The sequence below is a fragment of the Dama dama genome, chromosome 19, assembly GCF_033118175.1.
Source record: "Dama dama isolate Ldn47 chromosome 19, ASM3311817v1, whole genome shotgun sequence".
Lineage (NCBI taxonomy): Eukaryota > Metazoa > Chordata > Mammalia > Artiodactyla > Cervidae > Dama > Dama dama.
The window spans coordinates 47778898-47801465 of NC_083699.1; the positions used below are offsets into that span (position 1 = coordinate 47778898).

Here is a 22568-nt window from a genome sequence, read left to right on the forward strand (position 1 = left end):
TGGAGGGAAGTTAGGTAGAGAAGGATGAGAAGTAATAGAAGATGTGTTACCTTGCTGGTTCCTTCTTGAAAATAGGTTGGTTGCCAGATATATGCACTCAGTCTTATCCTTCTCCAGACACATTGTTTAGAGAAACCATGCCACAAGAGAGAGACTGGAACTGTGTCTTGGAAGTGTTACTAAACCAAACGTGGGTCTGCAACAAAGCCAATCTACTGACATGCAGTTGTGTTAAGGGAAAGTACAGCATTTATTGCAGGGCACCAAATAAAGAGAACAGGCAGCTTGGGCTTGAACAGACAGCATTACCAAGCCCCAGCTGGTTCTAGTCACTGACCAAGAAGATGGCAAACTAATGTCTCAAAATAATCATCCTATCTGGGTCTGGATGCCAGGTTCTTTTATAGAACGTGTAGGTGGAGGGGCTGGGGTGAGGAAGAGAAGTAAAAGGGCCCTTCATCTTGCAAATATCTCCTAGAATGGCAAGCCTGGGGGAAGGGATGTGTCAATTTCTTCCTGTAGCCATCCACAGGTGAACAGGGTCCTGAACAAAGGTCCTGATTTAACAGTCAGGCAGAGGGGCAAGGTTCCCTGAGGCAGGCCATCGTGTACGAACAGTACAGAAGGGTACTACAGAAAGGCAGGCTGAGGAGCATTGGAGGGAAGAATTTTCAAGTTACCGCTCGGTTCTTAGTTTGTTTTGAGGTTTCCCCTTTTCCGCCCAGAGACCAATCTTGCGACACTGCCCGGTTTCCGCAGTCCCCGGGAGCAGGAATCACGCGGGAAAATTAGAGCCACAACGACCCGAGGCGGGCGGTGGCTCACCAGTAAGAGAACCCGGCAATGCAGGAGCCGCAGGAGACGGGGGTTCCATCCCTGGTTTGGGAAGATCACCTGGAGAAGGGCATGACAACCCACTCCAGTATTCTGGCCTCAAGAATCCCATAGACAGAGGAATGTTCCGGGCCACAAACGATAGTGTCGCAGAGTTCAAAAGGACTGGACCAACTCAGCACGCAAGCACACACGCCCGCGAGGGGAGGGGCAGGCTCTCTAACGGGCCAGAGGGGCGGGGCCAGCGGGTGGGCAGTGCGCGCGCAGGCCCGGAAGTCCCATCCCGCGGAATGTTAGCTCTTTGTATCCTTTGTCGGTTTTCTATGGTGGGTGGGGCCGTTTTGGCGGGCAGTCGTGACGCCACTAGCCCTTGCGGGATTCTAAGGCACCGCCGCTAAGATTAGGCTTTCTGGCTGACTTTAGAGAGAGGAAGGGGTGGGCTCAGAATCCGGGTAAGGCGCGAGCGCGGACCCACAGCAGCGGTGAAACGGAAGTCCCGCTCCAACGGAGCCCGTGTCCGGGGCGGGGGAGCTGCAGCCTTCTTCGAGCGATGGCCCGAGGGCTGTGCGCCGCGGGGGCCTCCGGCTTGGCTGCCGGGAGCTAAGGGAGCGTCCTCACCTGGTAAGAGGAAGGAGGGGAACTTGGCGCATGGCTCCGGCTGCGGCGGAGAACTGGAACCCACCTTCCGCCCTGCTGCAATAGTTGTTAATGCCTGGGAGCAGCGAAGATTCATTTGTTTTCTTTCCGGATGTTCATCTTAAGCATGGATAATACACCGCCTTCCAGGGTCGTACTGTTTACCTGACCTTACTTCTAGACATCTGATGCTTTCAATCTCTGAATTCTGCCAGGCTGCTGGGCATAATATTTAAAACGCGAAACTGTTACTTTGCTTTTTTCCTACTCGGACCGGAAACAAGATTCTCTTTCAGGTGTTGATGTTGAATATGCCTTATTAGCATATTAAAATGGCTGTACCCAAAGACGCCATCCCTTCCTTGTTAGAATGTCAGTGCCAGATCTGTGTGGAAATCCTCTTTGAGCCTGTGACTCTGCCTTGTAACCACACGCTCTGTAAACCATGCTTCGAATCGACTGTCGAAAAGGCAAATTTGTGCTGTCCCTTCTGTCGCCGCCGTGTCTCTTCGTGGGCTCGGTACCGTACCCGAACAAATTCTCTCGTTAATATGGAACTGTGGGAGATAATTCAAAAACACTATCCAAAGGAATGCAAGCTAAGAGCCGCTGGGCAAGAATCAGAGGAAATTGGTGAGTAGAACCCAGCGCGTTTGTTGTCTAAAAACCAAGATCATTTTGAAAGCCAACCGCCACTAATCCATTTTTAGAAGGGTAAAACAGAGAGCCAGTTACTAAAATTTGTCCAAAATTTTCAGAGGTGTTTGGGTTTTTTTGGCCTCAAAATATTGATTAAGGTCAATGGCAATATTTTGTTCATTGTTATAATGCCCAGCCTGTGTTCACTTGGTGTTTGTTCAATTAAAAATTGAAAAGGAAAACCCCAAAAGAAAGAATTGCCCGATAGAGTCTTCAGTCATGAAAAGTTACATAAATAGTCGCAGAGGAGCCACAATCGCAGTATAGCAACAGCAGAAGTAAGGAAACTACTGGATTCTTGTGTTAATGTCTTTTTCACTTTCAATTACTTTCTCAACTTGCTTGCCTATACATTGCCATTCATTTAAATCTTAAGTTTGCAGGGAGCCTAAAATAGGTTTCTGTGGCCATCTAGCTCAGCCGTTTTTATTCAGAGGTCCTCCACAGTGTGGACTCTTCTTTTTGCCCTAAACTGAACACTTGACTCTAGCAGCTTGATCATTTATGTGCTCAATAAGTCATGTGATGTTTCTTGTTTAGGCTTTGAATGTGATGCTTAATGCTGTGGTGTACTTACCTTTTTTTGGGATTCTTTTTACTTAGTGTCAATTCATTCACTCAGTCATGTCTGACGCTGTGACCCCAGGGACTGCAGCACGCCAGGCTTCCCTGCCCATCACCAACTCCCGGAGCTTGCTCAAACTCATGTCCATGGAGTCAGTGATGCCATCCAACCATCTCATCCTCTGTTGTCCCCTTCCCCTGCCTTCAGTCTTTCCCAGCATCAGGGTCTTTTCCAATGAGTCAGTTCTTCTCATCAAGTGGCCAAAGTATTGGAGTTCAGCTTCAGCATCAGTCCTTCCAGTGAATATCCAGGACTGATTTCCTGTAGGATGGACTGGTTGGATCTCCTTGCAGTCCAAGGGACTCTCAAGAGTCTTCTCCAACACCACAGTTCAAAACCATCAGTTCTTCAGCGCTCAGCTTTCTTTATAGTCCAACTTTCACATCTATACCTGACTCCTGGGAAAACCATAGCTTTGACTCTACAGACCTTTATCAGCAAAGTAATGTCTCTGCTTTTTAATATGCTGTCTAGGTTGGTCATAGTTTTTCTTAATTTGCCATTTTAACAATTTTTAAGTGGACGCGGTAGTGTTAATTACATTCACAATTTTTTGCAACCATCACCACTATGTTTCCAAAACTTTTTCATCACTCCAGACAGACTCTTTAACCATTAAGCTATGACTCCCATTCTTCCCCTCCCCCTTTCCAGAGTTCTCTGTGAATTTGCTTGGTTCTTTTAATTTCTGTGAAGCCCCAGTAAAACACACACACCACCTATTTAGCAGAATTAAACATCATAGACATCATTTACCACAGAATTAGCTCATAAAATGTTCCCATAAACCCCAAAAGATACCAGGACAAATCACCAAAATCAGATCTCCATGGTATAAGCAGAAGGAAGCATCTGGGCTGTTTGATAGATCTGAGAACAAAAGAACTTCAGAATAAGCAATAGGTATTCATTGGGAAGGGCTTCCCAGGTGCCTGGGCAGTAAAGAATCTACCTGCCAATGCAGGAGATGCAGGCTCAATCCCTGCATCAGAAAGATCCCCTGGAGAAGGAAATGGCAACCCACTCTAGTGTTCTTGCCTGGGAAATCCCATAGACAGAGGAGCCTGGCAGGCTACAGTCCATGGGGTCCCCCAAAAAATTAGACACAACTTAGCGACTCAACAACAACAAAGATAATATAAGTGTATTCATAAAATATGTGATCTGTTGTGTCTGGCTTCTTTCACTTAGCATAATGTTTCCAAGGTTCATACAAGGTTCTATTATGTATTAGTACTTCATTCCTTTTTAGGGCTGAATAATTTTTATGTATATATTTTTTTCATTCATTCATCGATGAACATTTGGGTAGTTTTCACCTTTTGGCTGTTTGAATAGGTGCTGATATGAATACTCATGTACAAGTATTTGTTTGAATATGTTTTCATTTTTTGTGTATGTAGGAGTGGAGTTGCTGGATCATATGGTAATTCTGTTTAGCCTTCTGAGGAACTGCCAAACTTTTTCACAGATCTGCATCATTTTACATTCCCTTCACAATGTGTAATGGTTTCAATTTCTGCATATCCTAAGCAACACTAGTTCTTTCTGCTTTTTAAAAAAAAATTGTTATAGCCATCCTAGGAGGTGTTAACTGGTATCTTAGTATGTTTTTTAAATTGTGGTAAAGTATACATTACAAAATTTACCATTTTAACCATTTTTAGATGTTCAATTCAAGGCATTGAGTCCATTCACATAGGTGTGCAAGCATCACCGTCATCCCTTTCCAGAACTTTTTCATCTTCAAAAACTGAAACACTATACCCATTAAACAATAATTCCTCAGTTCCTCTCCATCCAGCCCTTGGCTACCACCACTGTTACTTCTTGTCTCTGTGATTTAACTACTTTATGTACCTTATAGAAGTAGAATCATAGTAGCTATTTGTAGCTTTTTTTGTCCTTTCCCTCCTTCCCTCCCTTTCTCTTTTTCTCCTCTCTTTTTCCCAGTATGGGCAATTTGGCGCCTTCATTAAAAAAAAATAATCCAAGTATAATTACCTTACAATATTATATTAGGTTCACTATTTCACAACAATAATTCAGTAATTTTACATAGTACAAAATGATCACCACCTTCTTTCACTTAACATAAAGTCAGACTTTATGTTGTAGCATGTGAATGAATTTCATTTCTTTTTATGGCTAATATTTTATTGTATGTGTTTACCATGTTTGTTTAACCTTTCATCTGTCAATGGGTCATTGGGTTACTTCCATCTTTGGCTTCCACCTTTTGGCTATCGTGAATTAACATTGGTGTACAAGTGTCTGTCCCTGCTTTCAACTCTTTTGAGTATGTATCTGAAAAGAAATTGCTGGATCATGTGGTAATTCTGTGTTTTAATTTTTTGAGGAACTGCTGTACTCTTCCATAACAGCTGTACAATCTTAAATACTCCCGCCAGCAAGGGCAAGAGTTCCTTTCTATGTCTTTGTTAGCATTTGCTACTTTCTGGTTTTGTTTTTTTTTTGTTTGAAGGGGTAGGGGGGCGTTGCTGTCTCATTGTGATTTTGATTTATATTTCCCTAATGACTAGTGATGATGAGCATCTTTCCATGTGCTTGCTGGCCATTTGTATATATCTTTTTTGGAGAACTATCTGTTCACTATTATTGTGGGATTGCTTTTTTAAAATTCCTTTACTGTTATTTTAATGGTTTCTAGAGAAAGAGCTAAGTATACGTATTTGTGTGCCATTTTGAACCAGAAAACCTCTGGCCTTTTTTAAAATGGAATTCCATATTCCTATAGCTGTTAATAATTATACACTTATTTTAATTTTGCATTTTATATTAATATGGGTTTAATGGAAGCTCAAAGCTAGCTATAGAATTCTGTAATTGCCTATAATGTAATTTTCTCTCTTGATCTGAAACAGTTGATGACTATCAGCCAGTCCGCTTATTAAGTAAACCTGGGGAATTAAGGAGAGAATATGAAGAGGAGATAAGCAAGGTAGGTCATAAATGTTCTTTTTTGGAAAAATTTTCTGCTGTGGTTTTGCATGCAGTTTTATGTGCCTATATAAATAAATAATAATATATACTGAAATGTTAATGATTTTAATATAGTTTATAAAGGCTTCAGTTTTTTTTTTTTTTAATGTGGACCATTTTTTAAAGTCTTTATTGAAACACTTACAGTATTGTTTCTGTTTTATGTTTTGCTTTTTGGCTGCAAGTCATGTGGGATCTTAGCTTCCTGACCAGGGGCTCAAACCCTCACCCTCTGCTTTGGAAGGCAAAGTCTTAATCTCTGAACCTCTAGGGACATCCCACAGCTCCAGTTTTTACATGTGTTCAAAATAGTTAAAATTAGCTTTAGTTTATTTATACGTGTTTGGTGCTCTTCCTATGTGATAGTGATCTGTAAGCATTTAAGTGTGAAAGAGACTTTAAATTTCCCTGAAGCTTTAAGCATAAAGGATGGGAAAACAGTGGTAGTTTATGGTGTCTTAAGTTCATTTAGGCTCAAAAACACCATAGACTGGGTGAATGAAGCAACAAACATTGATTTCTCACAGTTCTGGATCTGGTGTTGGGCAAGGATCAAGGGTCAGTTTCCTGGCTTCTCAACAGCTGCCTTCTCACTGTGTTCTTAAATGGCAAAGAGAGGGAGGGAGAGATGGATCATCTCTCTTGTGTCTCTTCTTCTAAGGCTACTAGTCCCTTTCATGAGGACTCCACCCTCATGATCCTATTACCTCCTGAAGGCCCCACCTCTAAATGTCACATTGAGGAGTTAGGGCTTCAGTATGTGAATTTTAGAGGCACAAACAATGCTTTTAGATGAGGAAAGCATAAAGAGCTAATTGTGAAGTTGTTTTTCAGTCTTTCAGTCATGTCCAACTCTGACATCATGGACTGCAGCACACCAGGCTTCCCTGTCCTTCACCATCTTCTGGAGCTTGCTCAAACTCATGTCCATTGAGTCAATGATGCCATCCAACCATCGTCCTCTGTCATCCCCTTCTCCAGCCTTCAGTCTTTCACAGCAACAGGGTCTTTTCCAGTGAGTCTGCTCTTTGCATCAGATAGCCAAAGTATTGGAGTTTCAGCTTCAGCATTGATCCTCCCAATGAATATTCAGGGTCGATTTCCTTTAGGATCGACTGGTTTGATCTCCTTGTTGTCCAAGAGACGCTCAAGAGTCTCGCCAGCACCACAGTTCAAAAGCATCAATTCTTTGGTGCTCAGTCTACTTTCTTTGTCAAGTACCTAATTAGGAAAAGAGGGCTCTTTGGATTTCACTAGTACTAGGAGAACCTTAGTACTCCTCCTACCCTGATTAGTCTAGAGCAATGTTGTCCAATAGAAATATGATGTGGGTTCATACACAGTTTCCTATTAGTCACATTTTTTATTTTTTAAAAAACATGAAATTAATTTTTATAGATATTGTATCTAAAATATTTTATTATGTAGTCAATATAGAAAGTATTGATTATTCTTATTTGATCTTCAACTGTGTATTTTGTACTTATACTACATCTCAATTTGGACTAGTCACATTTCAATGGCCACATGTAGCTAGTGGCTACTGTATTAGACCATGTGAGCTCTACAAGAGCTAGTAAATAAACATAGTAGTTAATTGTAAGCATGTTGTCTAAACAGTGTCTTTAAGTAAGGGTTTAAGGAATAATTTAATGTTCACAACAATGTAGTGAGAACAGGTTTTATCAGGATGATTTTGGGTACAGGTGAAAAAAACTGTAATTTATTGGAATTCCAGAGATTAGTAGGGACTTCAGGGTTGGTTTTCTCCAGAGCTCTAGTTCCATTTCTTTACTGACTTCTGTCACCTGGCTTTATCCTCAGGCTAATAGCAAGACCGCTGCACATTTTTGAACCTCGGTTGCATATACAATGATACGCAGAGGAAGAAACAGCAGTCTCTTCCAATGGCTTTCCTTTAAGAGCAAGAAAACAACAAATCTTTCCTCCTGTTTCCTTCACTTGAATTGAGTCAAGGACTTATTTTCAAGTCAGGTCCTTTGGATTTCTAAAGTAGTTCTCCTTAACATTATTTGTTTCAGGAAGTATAGTTTAAATGCCCACAAGCATGGTCTTAGGTCCAGAAAGCTGAGTTTGAGCCCCCACTTTTCCACTTACTGAGCTAAGAAAGTTAGATCACTTACTGATCTATTAAAAGTTTTTCTGTGTCTTTCCTCATCTGTAGATCATATAATGACCATTGTTGTTTTTTCAGCAACTACTGCACCCCTGCCCACTGTGTTTGGAGATTCATCCCAACTTCAGGGAGAGACCCTGATTTAGTTTAATTCAGTTTTTATCATTCCATTCTCTTGCTAGTGTTTGGTCCAGAAACCTATGCCAAAGTTAGTCAGAACGTGACCTTCTATTACCTAAGGAAAAATATCCCCTAGGAAGACTTCCAAAACTGTATTATAGTGTAATAGAAACTGTGATAAGGACTGAAACAAGGAGGGATGAGGCTTTGATCAAGGTTTCATTGGACTGACTGGGGAGGCTTCCTAAAGGAGACTTCCTGAACTACTTTACAGGAAATCGCCTCTCCAGATTTGGCCTTCATTTGAGGGATTTTAATTCCTGCCAATTTGTTGTTGTTTCTTTTTTTTTTTTTTTTTTTACTATTCTTATTAAGAAATATTGCAAGTGTACTCAAAAGTTCAGAGAAGGATTGTACTGTATTAATCATCTTTAAGGTAGAGGCAGAGCGGCGAGCCTGTGAGGAAGAAGAAAACAAAGCCAGTGAAGAATACATTCAGAGATTACTGGCAGAGGAGGAAGCGGAAGAAAAGAGACAGGCAGAAAAAAGGCACAGAGAAATGGAAGAACAACTGAAAAGTGATGAAGAACTGGCAAGAAGACTAAGCCTTGATATTGTAAGTTTCAAGAAAGAACTTTGAAGTATTTCCATTACTGTTGCTTTGTTTTATTTTGAACAGTCTAAAGAGGAAGCATTCACCATGTTATTTTCATGTTTTGTTTTTTTGCCATGAGGCATGTGGAATCTTAGCTCCCTGACCAGGAATCGAACCCATACTCCCTCATTGGAAAGCAAAGTCTTAACTACTGGACCATTGGGGAAGTCCACCACGTATTTTATAAAAAACTTTTATTTTTTATAAGTAAATTTAGTTATGTAGGAAGCTATTCAGTGGAAAATGAAAACTCCATTTCCCCCTCCCACTTCTCCACTCCTATTCTTATTCCATTACATCATGCTCTTTCCCCAAAGGTTAGCACTATTAATGGTTTCTTTCTTATAACTTTTTTTTTCACCTAAAAATGATACATGAATCACACTGGGTTTTTGGGGTTTTTTTTCTGACCCTTTTTTTTTCTTTTGAATGTTGGTTTAGTTAGTATTTTATGTTCACAAACTTCTCCTTAATCATTTTACATGTAAATGGGAAACGGCATCAGTCAGCATTGCAGAGGTAACAGATGATCCCCATATCTCAGAGGCTTTTAACCACCCACATTTATGACTTGCTCATGTCAGCTGATTTGGTGGTGTTCATGTGAAGAGGGAGTCCTCTTTAGGCCATGCCGTTCTTAACGAAAGAGGAAAGAGAATAAAAGCCAACCCTGCAGTGGCTCCTAACGCTTCTGTTTAAACATCATAATAGTGTACATGCCATTTAATAAAATCACTTGACTTGGTCCAACATCAAGGGGCAGGAAGACATTTAGCCTCAGAAGAAACTATTTCCTGACTTTTTTCACTTGATATTTCATAAGAGATTTTTCATATTGCTACATATAGTCTATAATTCTTTTGTAATAGAGGTAAAATATTCCATTGTATGGATGCCAATCACTTTTTGAAAGTGAAGCACATTAAATTCTTTTTTGTCCATGCTGAGCGGCTTGTAGGATCTTAGTTACCCAATCAGTGATTGAACCCATGCCCCCTGTGTGGAAGAATGGAGTCTTAAACACTGGACTACAAGGGAAGTCCGTAAATTCTTACATAACATATTAAACCTGGATTTTGTTCTCTTGCCATGGTTAAAAATTACTGCCTAGGGGACAGTGAATTAAGGGAAGGATGATAGAACACATACTGTAAGACCAAAGGATATAGTGAGACCCAGTGATTTGAGAGGACCTGGCAGAATCACTTGAAGTTCTTTTAAAATACAAAATCTCTGGGGATGGGATTTAGGGAATACCACTCCCCTCTGGGGATGTGTGTGCAGGTTTGAGAGCCTCTAAAAACAATTCTTCTGCTTTCAAACAACAGATATCTTAAAATATACTTACCAAAGTAAAGTATATCCAGAATTGATATTTTTCCCCCATTTTTTGAGAGGCTTGCCATTCATAATATAACTGAGTTCTACAATGTACACCCTTTTAAAAAATTATATTTCCTTTTAAAATTTAAGTGAAATAGCTTCAGAACTTTACACAATTGAGAAATTAAGTAAAAGACATAGACCATGGAACTTCCCTGGCAGTTCAATGGTTATAACTCAGCACTTTCACTGCCATGGCCCTGGGTTCAATCCTTGATTGGGGAACTAAGATCCTGCTAGCTGAGCTGCAAGGCCAAAAAAAAAGACCAATAGAATAACAAATGGGTAGGAAAGAAAATATATCAAAGAAGAAACCCTGGGGTCAACTTTGTCTTTCAAGAATTATTGTTCTAATTCTTGTTTTCACATGGGATTATAAGAGCAGATCTATTGATATTTTAGAATAAAAGTTTGGTGCTTCAAGGCCAAATGTCAACCACCACCAAGTTTGTTAATTTTTCCAATGACATAGTAGGAAACTTATGGGTCTGTCATGAGATAGGAAGTAAATATTCATGCTATTTATTGGTATGCCCTTAAATTCCCAAATTAAATTATTTTACATAAAATAACTTTTATTCCAGGTATAGCCCCAGCTTTTTCAATGTTCCCCTATAGGTTAAAGTAGTTATAAATATATGAAATTATTCATTAGAAAAATATAAAAATGATCAGTTAATGAGATTAGTATCATTATGCTCTTTGTGTTTATCTAACGTAGGGTAATAATGCAATTTACACCAACTTAGATAAACTTAATCTTGTTTATACTAATTTTTGCATGGTCAGTATTATTTCACAGGCTATATAGAATTTAAGCATAATGAGCATAATTCCTGAAAAATTCTATTGTGGATTCTGAGTTAATAGCTTATTTTATTAAAAAAGTTTTTTTATGCTTTTTCTGTTGTCGAAGAACAATTTCTGTGAGGGAAGTGTTTTGGCTTCGCCTTTGAATTCCAGAAAATCTGATCCGGTCACAACCAAATCACAAAAGAAAAGTAAGAACAAACAAACAAACACTGGAGATATTCAGAAGTAAGTGACTATAGACTACTGCTGTATCAAAATTTGGCCCATCAGCTCTGCATGAAAACCCTCCAGATGGTCTGAGATTGATGTAAAGTGCAAATAAGAGAGATGCTCACATAGCTTAGATTCCTGGCTAGTATGAAGAGAGATGTGAAGCCTTTTTTTATCTTGACTGCTCAGGATTTCCATGTTGGTCCCATTTTCTCAAAATCAAATAGTTGGATTCCTTCTTCTCTTGGTTTAGATTCAAGTGGAAAACAAAAAAACAACTAGTCCAGTATAAGGTCATCCTCATTGAAAGAGTTTACAGTTTGGCATCTAGATCTTATCCCACTTTGTTTTTCCCAGTTTATATATTACGTTTCTTCCCTACTGTGCAAAAAGCATGAGTTAGGTAGTCAACAATGGAGTGAGTTTAGTTGCCCCACTGTGCCCCTCTTAGCAAGATGAGTTGATAAGCTTTCCCAGAGTAATTCGTAGTCGAAGAAGTTTATCAACTGCAATCTAGACTTCAAAAACATGTAAGGGCTTTTGGTTCAACTAGATAAATATGTGCAGGTGATTTACCCCCTTCCAAAATTCATATAAATTTAGGATTTGAGATGGTGGAAATTTGGGACAGGGAGATGAAGATTTATGGGGAGAGGGCAGCGTTACAAGAGGTGGTTGCTATTAAGAGAAAAAGCAGACATGTAGCATCAATATTATTAATGTTGATATTATGTAAAGGAGAAATCAAGAGAGCCATTAAAACAGAAAAGCGGGGATATTTCAAATTGATATATTATTCTTCTGCATAAAGGATATAGGGGGCTTCCCAGGTGGTGCTGTTGGTGAGAGAACCCACCAGCCAATGCAGAGACATAAAAATGGACAGGCTCGATCCTTGGGTCAGGAAGATCCCCTGGAGAAGGAAATGGCAACCCACTCCAGTATTCTTGCCTGAAGAATCCCTTGGACACAGGAGCCTGAGAGGCTATAGTCCATAGGATCGCAAAGAGTTGGACATGAGTTTGAGAAGCAACTTAGCATGCACACACATAAAGGATATAACTGTCATTAAATCTTTATGAATCTAAATATATACTTTGAAATATATAAACATAAAAATTTATCAGAAATACAAGATTAAACTGATGCTTAGATAGAGATGTGCTCGTACGCTAACATATTGATAAATCTTTTTTGTCTCTAATCAGATAGTTGATACAAATTTGTATGTAATAAAATCTCTAAACCAAAATGGTAAAGAATCTGATCATGGACCATTTTTCAGAGATGAAAAATTTAGAATTTCTGACATTAAAAAGAAACTAACATATTCCTTCTCCTGATTTAAAATGTCATTTCCATTACTTTTGGAAAGACTACACAGCCTTAGGTTGTTTTGATGCCAGGACCTACCTGCTTAGATTCTTTTGAGAATTAAGGAATAATTTAGATTTGACTTTTGCTTCCTTTTCTTCTATTTTTCACTAAATATCAATACTCGGACTTTTAAGTTTTGTTCCAGAGCTAGACCAAAATACCTGAGACAGGGAGATAAAATAACACTTTTTCTGAGAAATCAGCCAAGTAGCAAGCTGGACAACTTTCAGCATAAATAGCTAACCTGGCTTTATTTCCTTGGATACATGCCACTTGTGTTTCAAAGATTCAAATTTTGGCAAACTTTTTTTTTAATATATATATTTTATTGAAGTGTAATTGGCTTCAAACTCTTTTTTCTAAAGGTATTTGTCACCTAAATCTCAACTTGGGTCAGCATCACAGTCTGAAGTTGTGCAGGAAGACGGAAAAAACTCCATGTCTAAGGTTTGTGGATGCTAAAGTATTCTTGACTTGGCAAGTTTATTAATGCTATAGATCGTTAATAGTTGTAGTTTCCTAACTTTTTTTTTTAAAAAGTCACTGTAGTAAATGGAATACACCTTCTTAATCAGCTTAGTCTCACCTAACTTAGGAGTCAGCAGATTTTTTCTCTAAAAAGCCAGACAGTAAATATTTTAGGCTTTGTGGCCCAGGTAGTCTTAGTCAACTATTCAGTGATTTGTTTTCACGTGGAAGCATCCAGAATAAAATGTAAACAAATGAGCTTTTTTTGTTCCAGTAAAACTGTTTACAAGAAAAGACACCAAACTGAATTTTGTCCATTGTGGGGGAGGAGCTAAGATGGCGGAGGAATAGGACAGGGAGACCACTTTCTCCCCTACTAATTCATCGAAAGAACATTTGAACGCTGAGCAAACTGCACAAAACAACTTCTCATCGCTAGCAGAGAACATCAGGTGCCCAGAAAAGCAGCCCACTGTCTTCGAAAGGAGGTAGGACAAAATATAAAAGATAAAAAGAATTTTGTCCATGGGCAAAATTTGTAGATCCCTGACCCAGATAATCATGATGGTATGATCACTCACCTAGAGCCAGACATCCTGGAATGTGAAGTCAAGTGGGCTTTAGGAAGCATCACTACAAACAAAGCTAGTGGAGGTGATGGAATTCCAGTAGAGCTATTTCAAATCCTGAAAGATGATGCTGTGAAAGTGCTAAACTCAATATGCCAGCAAATTTGGAAAACTCAGCAGTGGCCACAGGACTGAAAAAGGTCCGTTTTCATTCCAGTCCCAAAGAAAGGCAATGCCAGAGAATGCTCAAACTACCACACAGTTGCACTCATCTCACACACTAGTAAAGTAATGCTCAGAATTCTCCAAGCCAGGTTTCAGCAATACGTGAACCGTGAACTTCCTGATGTTCAAGCTGGTTTTAGGAAAGGCAGAGGAACCAGAGATCAAATTGCCAACATCCACTGGATCATCAAAAAAGCAAGAGAGTTCCAGAAAAACATCTATTTCTGCTTTATTGACTATGCCAAAGCCTTTGACTGTGTGGATCACAATAAACTGTGGAAAATTCTGAAAGAGATGGGAATACCAGACCACCTGACCCACCTCTTGAGAAACCTATATGCAGGTCAGGAAGCAACAGTTAGAGCTGGACATGAAACAACAGACTAGCTCCAAATAGGAAAAGGAGTATGTCAAGGCTGTATATTGTCACCCTGGTTATTTAACTTATATGCAGAGTACATCATGAGAATCGCTGGGCTGGAAGAAGCACAGGCTGGAGTCAAGATTGCCAGGAGAAATATCAATAACCTCAGATATGCAGATGACACCACCCTTATGGCAGAAAGTGAAGAGGAACTAAAAAGTCTCTTGATGAAAGTGAAAGAGGAGAGTGAAAAAGTTGGCTTAAAGCTCAACATTCAGAAAACTAAGATCATGGCATCCAGTCCCATCACTTCATGGGAAATAGATGGGGAAACAGTGGAAACAGTGTCAGACTTTATTTTTCTGGGCTCCAAAATCACTGCAGATGGTGATTGCAACCATGAAATTAAAAGTGTTCATTGGAAGGACTGATGCTGAAGCTGAAACTCCAATACTTTGGCCACCTCATGCGAAGGTTTGACTCATTGGAAAAGACCCTGATGCTGGGAGGGATTGGAGGTGGGAGGAGAAGGGGACGATAGAGGATGAGATGGCTGGATGGCATCACCGACTCGATAGACATGAGTTTGAGTAAACTCCGGGAGTTGGTGATGGACAGGGAGGCCTGGCGTGCTGCGATTCATGGGGTCGCAAAGAGTCGGACACGACTGAACTGAACTAACTGACCCAGATCATCAGACTCACAAAACTAAATAGGCCACCCCTGGTACCAGCTTCACTTAAAAGATAGTAGAATGGGAAATAAAGCGAACTAGTAGGGCAGCATCAGGCATATCTGTTCAGCAAGAATCCTCGCTGCAGAGCTTCTAAGTGATGGCCTGGAAGTGAGACCATGCAGAGGAGTGTAGTCACCACGAAGATTTAGAAGTCCCATGCCCCATAAGAGTTGATTATTTACTGTAACAACTCATGGGTGTAGCTTCCAGAGGTCCTGGTAAAGAACACAGCCAGTCAGAGTTGTAAGTCATTTACCAAAGCCCTGAACTTTGGCTTCCTATAGGGGGTTAAAGATCCCTCCTAGGTTTCCTAGTACAGATGCACTTCAACAATAAGGGTCATTTTTATCATAAGCTATGAGGCCTAGTAACACAAGTGACATTCTACCTCTATCATATTTGCAGGGAAATAGCACTAGAAAAAGTGAGCTGACACCAAGGTCAATGTCCTACATAGAAGTTTTGTTAACCAAAGTTTTGTTAATAGGTTCCTAAATTTTTTTCAATTCACATCGGTGGTTTTATAGTACCTAATACTTAATGGACATTTATGTGCCCCAAATGCACATACATACATTTATGTGCCCAAAATGTATGTATTTTCTTTAATCTTCATCACAACCACCAATTTTGTAAGGTATCCTTGTGTCCGATTATAATTGAGAAAACCGAGGCATGCAGGGGCAAGAGAATTGCTCAGAGTCCTATAAAAGTGAAAGTCACTTAGCTATGTCCAACTCTTTGTGGCCCGGTGGACTGTACAGTCCATGGAATTCTCCAGGCCAGAATACTGGAGTGGGTAGCCATTCCCTTCTCCAGAGGATCTTCCCAACTCAGGGATCTAACCCAGGCCTCCCACATTGCAGGCAGATTCTTTACCAGCTGAGCCACAAAGTTAGTCCGTTAAGTAAAGGTAATAGAGGAAAATTCAAGTCCAGATAGTCTGGCTTATGCTGGGACTAAAGATTGATGGAAGAAGGCACTGAAGGCTGGGATTTTTTTCCCCCATCCTGATATTAATACTCACAGCAAAACGTGGTAGGCAACTTAGAATTTGTCCAACCCAGACTACATTGGTTCACAAGAAATGTTATGAGGAACAATAAATGCAAAGCAAAGTAGGTAAAATAACAGAGTTAAGATCTTGAACAAGAAATAATTTTTGTCTTGAAGCAAATTCTCACTGAAGCCTTTCTTAAGGCTTTCCCATGGTCAAAACTAATCCTAGATCTTAACATACCCAAGACCTGTAAGTGAGAAGAATTATACTGGTTAAAGCAAGGGTTCTTAACCTAAGGTCTGTGGGTAGAATCCATAGAGTAAATAAGAACCTGGATAGAAGAAAAGGTTTATCTTCTGCTTGACCTCTCATTTTAGTTGCCTTTAGTCATGAATATAAGCAGCAAACCATAATACTGTCAACAGTACCTGTGTCTTTGTCACCAATAACATATTACATTTGTTGCAGATCTCTTGAAACATTATTTATACTCATCCCTCCTTCAGTGTTACAAATTACTAGACTTGTCACCAGATCTTATTATTTATGTATTAATGATACACATTATTATAAGATTTTAATAATTGTGTTTTAATATAAATTGATACCTATGTATTTACTTTTATGTTTTAAAATATTATTCTCAGAAGAGATCTGTCAGCTTCACAAAAATGCCAAAAGGAGGAGGGTTTGTGACACAAAAAGGGATTAAAAGTCCCTGGGTTGGCGGAAGTTTATAAGATGAGAGGTCAAGTCATGGTGCCAGCTCCTGGCCATACGTAAAACTGGCCTGTGGGTTTTGAGCTGTAGGTTTTCATGGGAGTGAAAATGAAGAAATACCTTAAGTTGGCACACAGAACAAAAATACTATTAAGAACTAATATATCTTAGTAGTAATAATCAGGTAATTATAGTATATAGTGACAACTCAGTTTTGGTGTCAGACTTATATGACTTATATGTTAAGAAGACTTATATGTTATAACTTGATGGTTTCCCTTGGTTCATTCAATCTTTTTCTGTTTTCTACAGGAAACTGACGACAACAGTGATGTGAAGAGCCCTACATGGCAAGACACAGACATTGAGGAAGATATGCCGACGCTTTCTCCTCAAATACGCCTTCCTATTCAGGAACAAGGTGCAGAATCTTCAGTGGAGTCATCTATGCCTCAGTTATGTACCAGTGGTGGAGAATGGTGCCTTGAAGGAAAAGTTGAAACAGGACCAAGCAGTCGTGAAAAAGGGTTATGTGTCATAAATCATGAGGAACCTAAAGCCAGATTTCCCTACTCTGGAGATGCTGCCACTAAGCCTTATGGTGAAACAGAAAGTGGGTGCACTGTATCAGGTATGACACAGTTCATTAGAAACAACACGGTTGAGACAGAAAATGAAGAGTCTCACCTACCGCTCAATAAAGATACCTCCAAAAGAAGAAACCTAGAACCTCTGTCTGAAGCAATTAGAGAGCCATGCTTTTCTGCAAAAAGAAGAAAAATGTTCCCCAAAGCCTCCTCAGACCAAGAGGAAACAGAAATCAGCTTTACCCAAAAACTGATAGATTTGGAACATCTACTTTTTGAGAGACATATGCAAGAAAAGCAGGACAGGTTATTAGCATTACAGCTTCAGAAAGAGGTGGATCAAGAGCAAATGAGGCCAGACAGGCAAAAAGGATCCCCAGATGGGTATCAGTTACGGACTGTGTCCTCACCTCCAGACAAATTACTCAATGGACAGAGAAAGAATTCGAGAGACAGAAACTCCAAAAGACAAACCGAGCTAAAGCAGCCAAAACCTCGGACAGACTCAATAAATGAAAATCAGCAACCTTCTTTTAAGATCCAGTTGAAATGTTCGGTTAATGGAAGAAAGATAGCAAATTCTACTAGAGAGAATTCTAATGTACCTAAAACTGCTCATTCCCTACAGCCTAGTAAGTCACAGAAAAGTATTTTTCAGATGTTTCAGAGATTCACAAAGTAATGCTTGAGTAAGAAGAGTATTTTATAATCCAATAAGGCTGGGTTGTGAAGCTTTCTATCATAGGTTCTTTATAAATTTTTCATTAGCTCTGCTCTGTGGACACAGTCATTGTCTCTAACTAAAGGACCATGTGATTACAAAGGAGGAATATACAAATGTGTTTCTGCTGGACTCAATTGTAAGCAAGAGTCCCACTCCTTTCCTTTTTTTTTCTTTTTTCCTTCCCTTTTTCAATAACTGTGATGTACTAAGTATAGGCTGACAGTCTTTACATATATAAAATTGCATTTGCCAACTCCCAGGAAATCTTCAGTTCTGTGCATTTCCCCAAAATGCATATTTATGGTCTTTGAGCTCCTTTTTGTCCTGACTAGTAATCAAAGCAACATTAGTACCAAGTAGCTGAGGGATCCAGGCAGAGTTTAAAAGCTCTTTTCTTGCAGCTTTCCCATATATTTGCAGAGCGCTTGACATACGTCTTTCATAACACTAATTTCCATCTCTGCTTTAATTACTTTAAGTATTACAATATTTTCTTTGACTTAAAATGGGTTGGGGTCAGTGTGAAATCAGAAAAATCTGGGTTTTCTGGAAAACTAGGACTTAGTTGACAGAGGAAACCAGACTCTTGATGCAAAGGAGCTTGTCTTGGGATGAGGCTGAGAGGGGTAGATGGACAGTGAGGGATGATCAGACGGCTGAATCTAGAATGGAGTAGCAGGTGTAGTCTGGCAGAGTGTTCTTCCTCATCCTTTCTTTGCTGAATGTCACAAGAAACATTCAGACTTTATAGTTTTACACACCATACTATCTAATCGACTATTCCAGAGGAAAAAATGGAAAGTTATGTCACAGTATCCTATATCGTAGAACCTGACTAACCATGTGTTTATTTCCTTAGGTTATCATACTGACTTATTTTGTGTTTATGGACAAAAATAGAAAGTATGATACTTGGGTTTTGCCCTGTCTTACCCCTGAAAGTTAAATAGGAAGGCAGCAATTTCATTTTATGAAATTTAACTTAGAGATCTTTTGTTTCAGTAGTATGAACAACTTTGAGCAAGTAACAGGTTTAACAGCATTTCTGATGGATGTCTAGTTAACCATCCTATTAAGGTAATAACATAATAAAATGTCCTAGAGTTAATAATTGTAGCTTAAATTTATCACTGCTTTTGGACATTGATTTTTTTTTTTCCTCCAAATTTTGTAACCAGAATTCTGTAATCTGCATAATGATGGCATCTCCTTCAATATTGATTAATTATGGGTAGAATCCTGTTGCTAACTTAAAATTTAGTTTGCCCTTTCTCAAAAATGATTGTCTCCTGAGTAATGATTGTGCTGAAATGAAGTGAGTGTACTTAGAAACTAACCAAATTTGTCTAAAGTAGACTAAAATATTTTCATCAAACCAATATTTTTTTAAGACCAATTTTGCTTTACATTTTAGGGATTCCTCAAATAAAAGTTGCGCAGTTAAATCTTCCTGGAATAGTCCATGACCAAAAAGGGAGAAAAATAGTATAATGTATTTAGGATTTACGTATATAACCACTTATTTGTCTGTGAAAAGTCTTCCTGACTAAAATTGGCTTTAACACAAATTTTAACTTCTTAGTCTTTCTGATACTCCTACCGTGTATGCATCTTTGTGAGAAACTAATAAATATTTTGTGTCATTAGAATGTATTGATACTTTTCCGTCCATTTTTATGGAAGGGATATGAGAGTGTTTAATTTCTCAAGGAGTGCTAGAACTGTGCAGAGGCTGAGAATCTGAAAATTAATTGTTAAAAATTAAAATGGACTATATATTTTATCACAGTTAAAACATGAAAATAAGTTCTGTGTAAAAACTACCATAAAGGAAAATTGGAAGACATGGAAGACTAGGGAAAAAGTAGATACAGTTCACCATGAAAAGCTAATTTCTTTTAATAAAGTGTCTGCCAATACATTAAGAAAAAGACTAATAACTCAAAAGAAAAATTAGAAAAGTTTATGTTCCTAAGAAACAGTTCCCAGGAAAGGAAATATAAATGGCTCTTGAATGTGTGAAAAGATGCATAATATCATTTACACCAATGCTCATATGTTTTTCCATCCTTCATTAGTAAAGATAAAGGAGCTTTTTTGGTTTTGTTTTTATGTGCGTATGGGTTTTGGTTTTGTTTTTTCCAGTCTTGGCAAAAGTGTAGGGAAATAGGCACTCTTATATGTTGCTTGATATGAATAGAAAATTTTAAAGTTTTAAAGCCCTAGAGAGGTAACCTTGGCAATTTACCTCTAGTGATTTCTTACTGTTTTACATATATGTAGAATGGCATGCACAAAAGATTTTTGTATGGTATTGTTTGTAATAACAAGTTAGAAACAACCTTAAGCATATCAAGAGACAATAAATGATGGTAAAATGGAATACTATACAGCAGTTAAACAAAAAAACCCACTTTACTGATATGAAAAGCACTATAAGATATAGAGTAAACAAAAAATACAAGTGTAGAATAGTATGCAGTTTATCCAAAGAAGAGAAATATATATCTATGTAAGAGAGAGAAAAACAGTATTGCCAGCAGGGAGAGAAACTGGGTGGCTGGGAGACAGAAGTGGAAGAATGAGTTTATGTTTTTATACTTTTTGAATTTTCAATCATGTTGAATGTATCATCTACTCAAAACTTAAATGTTCCTAAAATATTATAAGATTAATGATATGTATGCATCTAACTAAGCCTATACCACTCTAGACAGTCCTTTTTTGCCTTTAAATTCTAAGAATCATAATTTAGGAAGATTTTTCAGTGTGAAAAAAAAGTAACTGAGTTTTTGCAAATAGCATTGTGAATGAATATGTTTAGCTTTAATGTACTATTTTTAAATTATCTGCGAAGCAAAGCTTATGCTTTTCAGGTAGCAGTGCTGTAGACCTGCAGTCCTGCTGAAGATAATGAGAAGAGCCAGATAAAAGTATAAAATTTTCTACTTAAAAACATCAGAAAGCTACTGAAACAATGAGGACTAATTTAGGGGCTAAGATTCTAGAGGGGAGATGTGAGAGGTGGACTGATGTTTGCAACCCCTCTTCCACTTGTAACATGTGCCTATTCTGAATGCAGAATGAGAATGAGGACTTCGGCTGGTGAACAGGTCTGCTCTACTGGCAGAACTCTTGGCCAGCTCATGAAGCTGGAGTTTTTAGAGACTTGAAGGTCATCAGACACAAGTTCCACTTTCTCATCAAGATAACTACAGTTTTGAAACTGTTAAGAGCCGAGGCTAAAAGGCTGAAAACCTCTGAAAAGCAGAGAGGAGTTGTCATCAGGCTCACACTGCAGACGTGAGAGATAAGAACAGAATTCAAGACCTACCAGGGGAAGGAAGCTTGTTGAAGCCTCAACTGAAAGGCCCCCAGCACAGAAGTCTGCAAACTAAATCCCAGGAGTCAAATCTGCACTCTGTGATACTTGTAGAACATGTGAATGGCTTTAAACAGACTCTTAGAGGGACTTATCTGGTGGTCCAGAGGCTAAGACTCCATGTTCCCAATGCAGGGCGCCTGGGTTCGATCCCTGGTCAGGGGACTAGACCCTGCATGCTGCAACTAAGAGTTCATATACCACAACTGAAAGATCTCACCTGCTGAAACAAAGTTCCAAGAGCCCGTGTGCTACAACCAAGACCTGGCTAGCCACATAAAGAAAGAAAAATAAATAAATACTTAAACTAAATAGCTCTTAGATTCCTTAGTTCACATATAAGGAACAGAACTGTGGGGGTAGTAATTTGTGCATTGAGTTTTGGACCACTAAGGGGCATGTGGTGCAGGAGGGAAGAAAATAATGTCCTCCTTAACTTGGTCTCTGCCTGTGTGACCTTAGGCGAGCTACTTAATCTCTCTTAATTTGTAAACAGGAATCAATGTAACCAAGAGTTGCTATGGAGAATTAAGGGAAGTAATAGAGCAACTGGCACAGGCCCTGACTCAACAAAGAACCTTAAATGATAGTGTCTCTCCTGGCTCTCCTCCAGTCCCACTACCCCATCTGATCCCACTTTTGGGAGAGTCACTTATCCAGTGACTTCGTGTCCCGTAAGTGCCCATGTGTATCATCCAGTAAAGTGCAGTGGCCTTCTGTCTACTCATGAACACTAGGCACCTCTTCCCTACCGGATATATTTTTAGCTCTGTGTCACAAGAGACCCCTGACCGTGAGTTTCCCTGTGTTACAGTTCCCAGATCACAGGTGACTTCAGCCTCAGAGTAAACCATTCCTCAAATATCTTGTGGCTTCTTCAAATTCCTCTACAAGTTCTATACATTTGGTATGCATAAAGGTGTGTAAAACAAACTGCAACAGGGAGGTGAGCGTCTACTGTATGTTTACCCATATCTTGATTCCTGTGTAAAGATCTTAATAAATAATCATTACTTTAAATTTTGTCTGTTTTTTTTTAACCCTTCAATGTAAGTTGCCTTGTGGCAGGACTTGGAGCAACATGGACCCTGAACTCAACTGAGAGGACCCTTCCTTCTCTTACTTTACATTTCACTTTACATTTCTCTTCAACTTGGCTTTTGTGGTCCCAGGCTGCTGCATTTAGGCTCTGTCTGTGATACTAGTTCAGTCCAGGTTTTCATTCAGTTAGGGATCATAAATTGAGTTTATCCACTGTTTGTATCATTCCTCTTCATCTCTTAAAACCCATAAAAGGTTTG

General features: G+C 39.1%; 1 protein-coding gene across 2 annotated transcripts; it reads left to right on the forward strand.

The window, feature by feature from the left end:
- Positions 1-1106: 1106 nt before the first annotated feature.
- RNF168 (ring finger protein 168) lies at positions 1107-22287 on the forward strand. Of its 2 annotated transcripts, XM_061166913.1 has the most exons (7): positions 1107-2103; positions 5680-5756; positions 8491-8670; positions 11009-11130; positions 12858-12939; positions 16887-17793; positions 20968-22287. In XM_061166913.1, the coding sequence occupies exons 1-7, from the start codon at positions 1803-1805 to the stop codon at positions 20970-20972; spliced, it is 1674 nt and encodes a 557-aa protein (XP_061022896.1). In that variant the 5' UTR covers positions 1107-1802; the 3' UTR covers positions 20973-22287. The 2 variants fall into 2 exon arrangements, with proteins under 2 accessions (XP_061022896.1, XP_061022895.1); XM_061166912.1 differs by having other exon boundaries at positions 16887-22287.
- Positions 22288-22568: the final 281 nt, after the last annotated feature.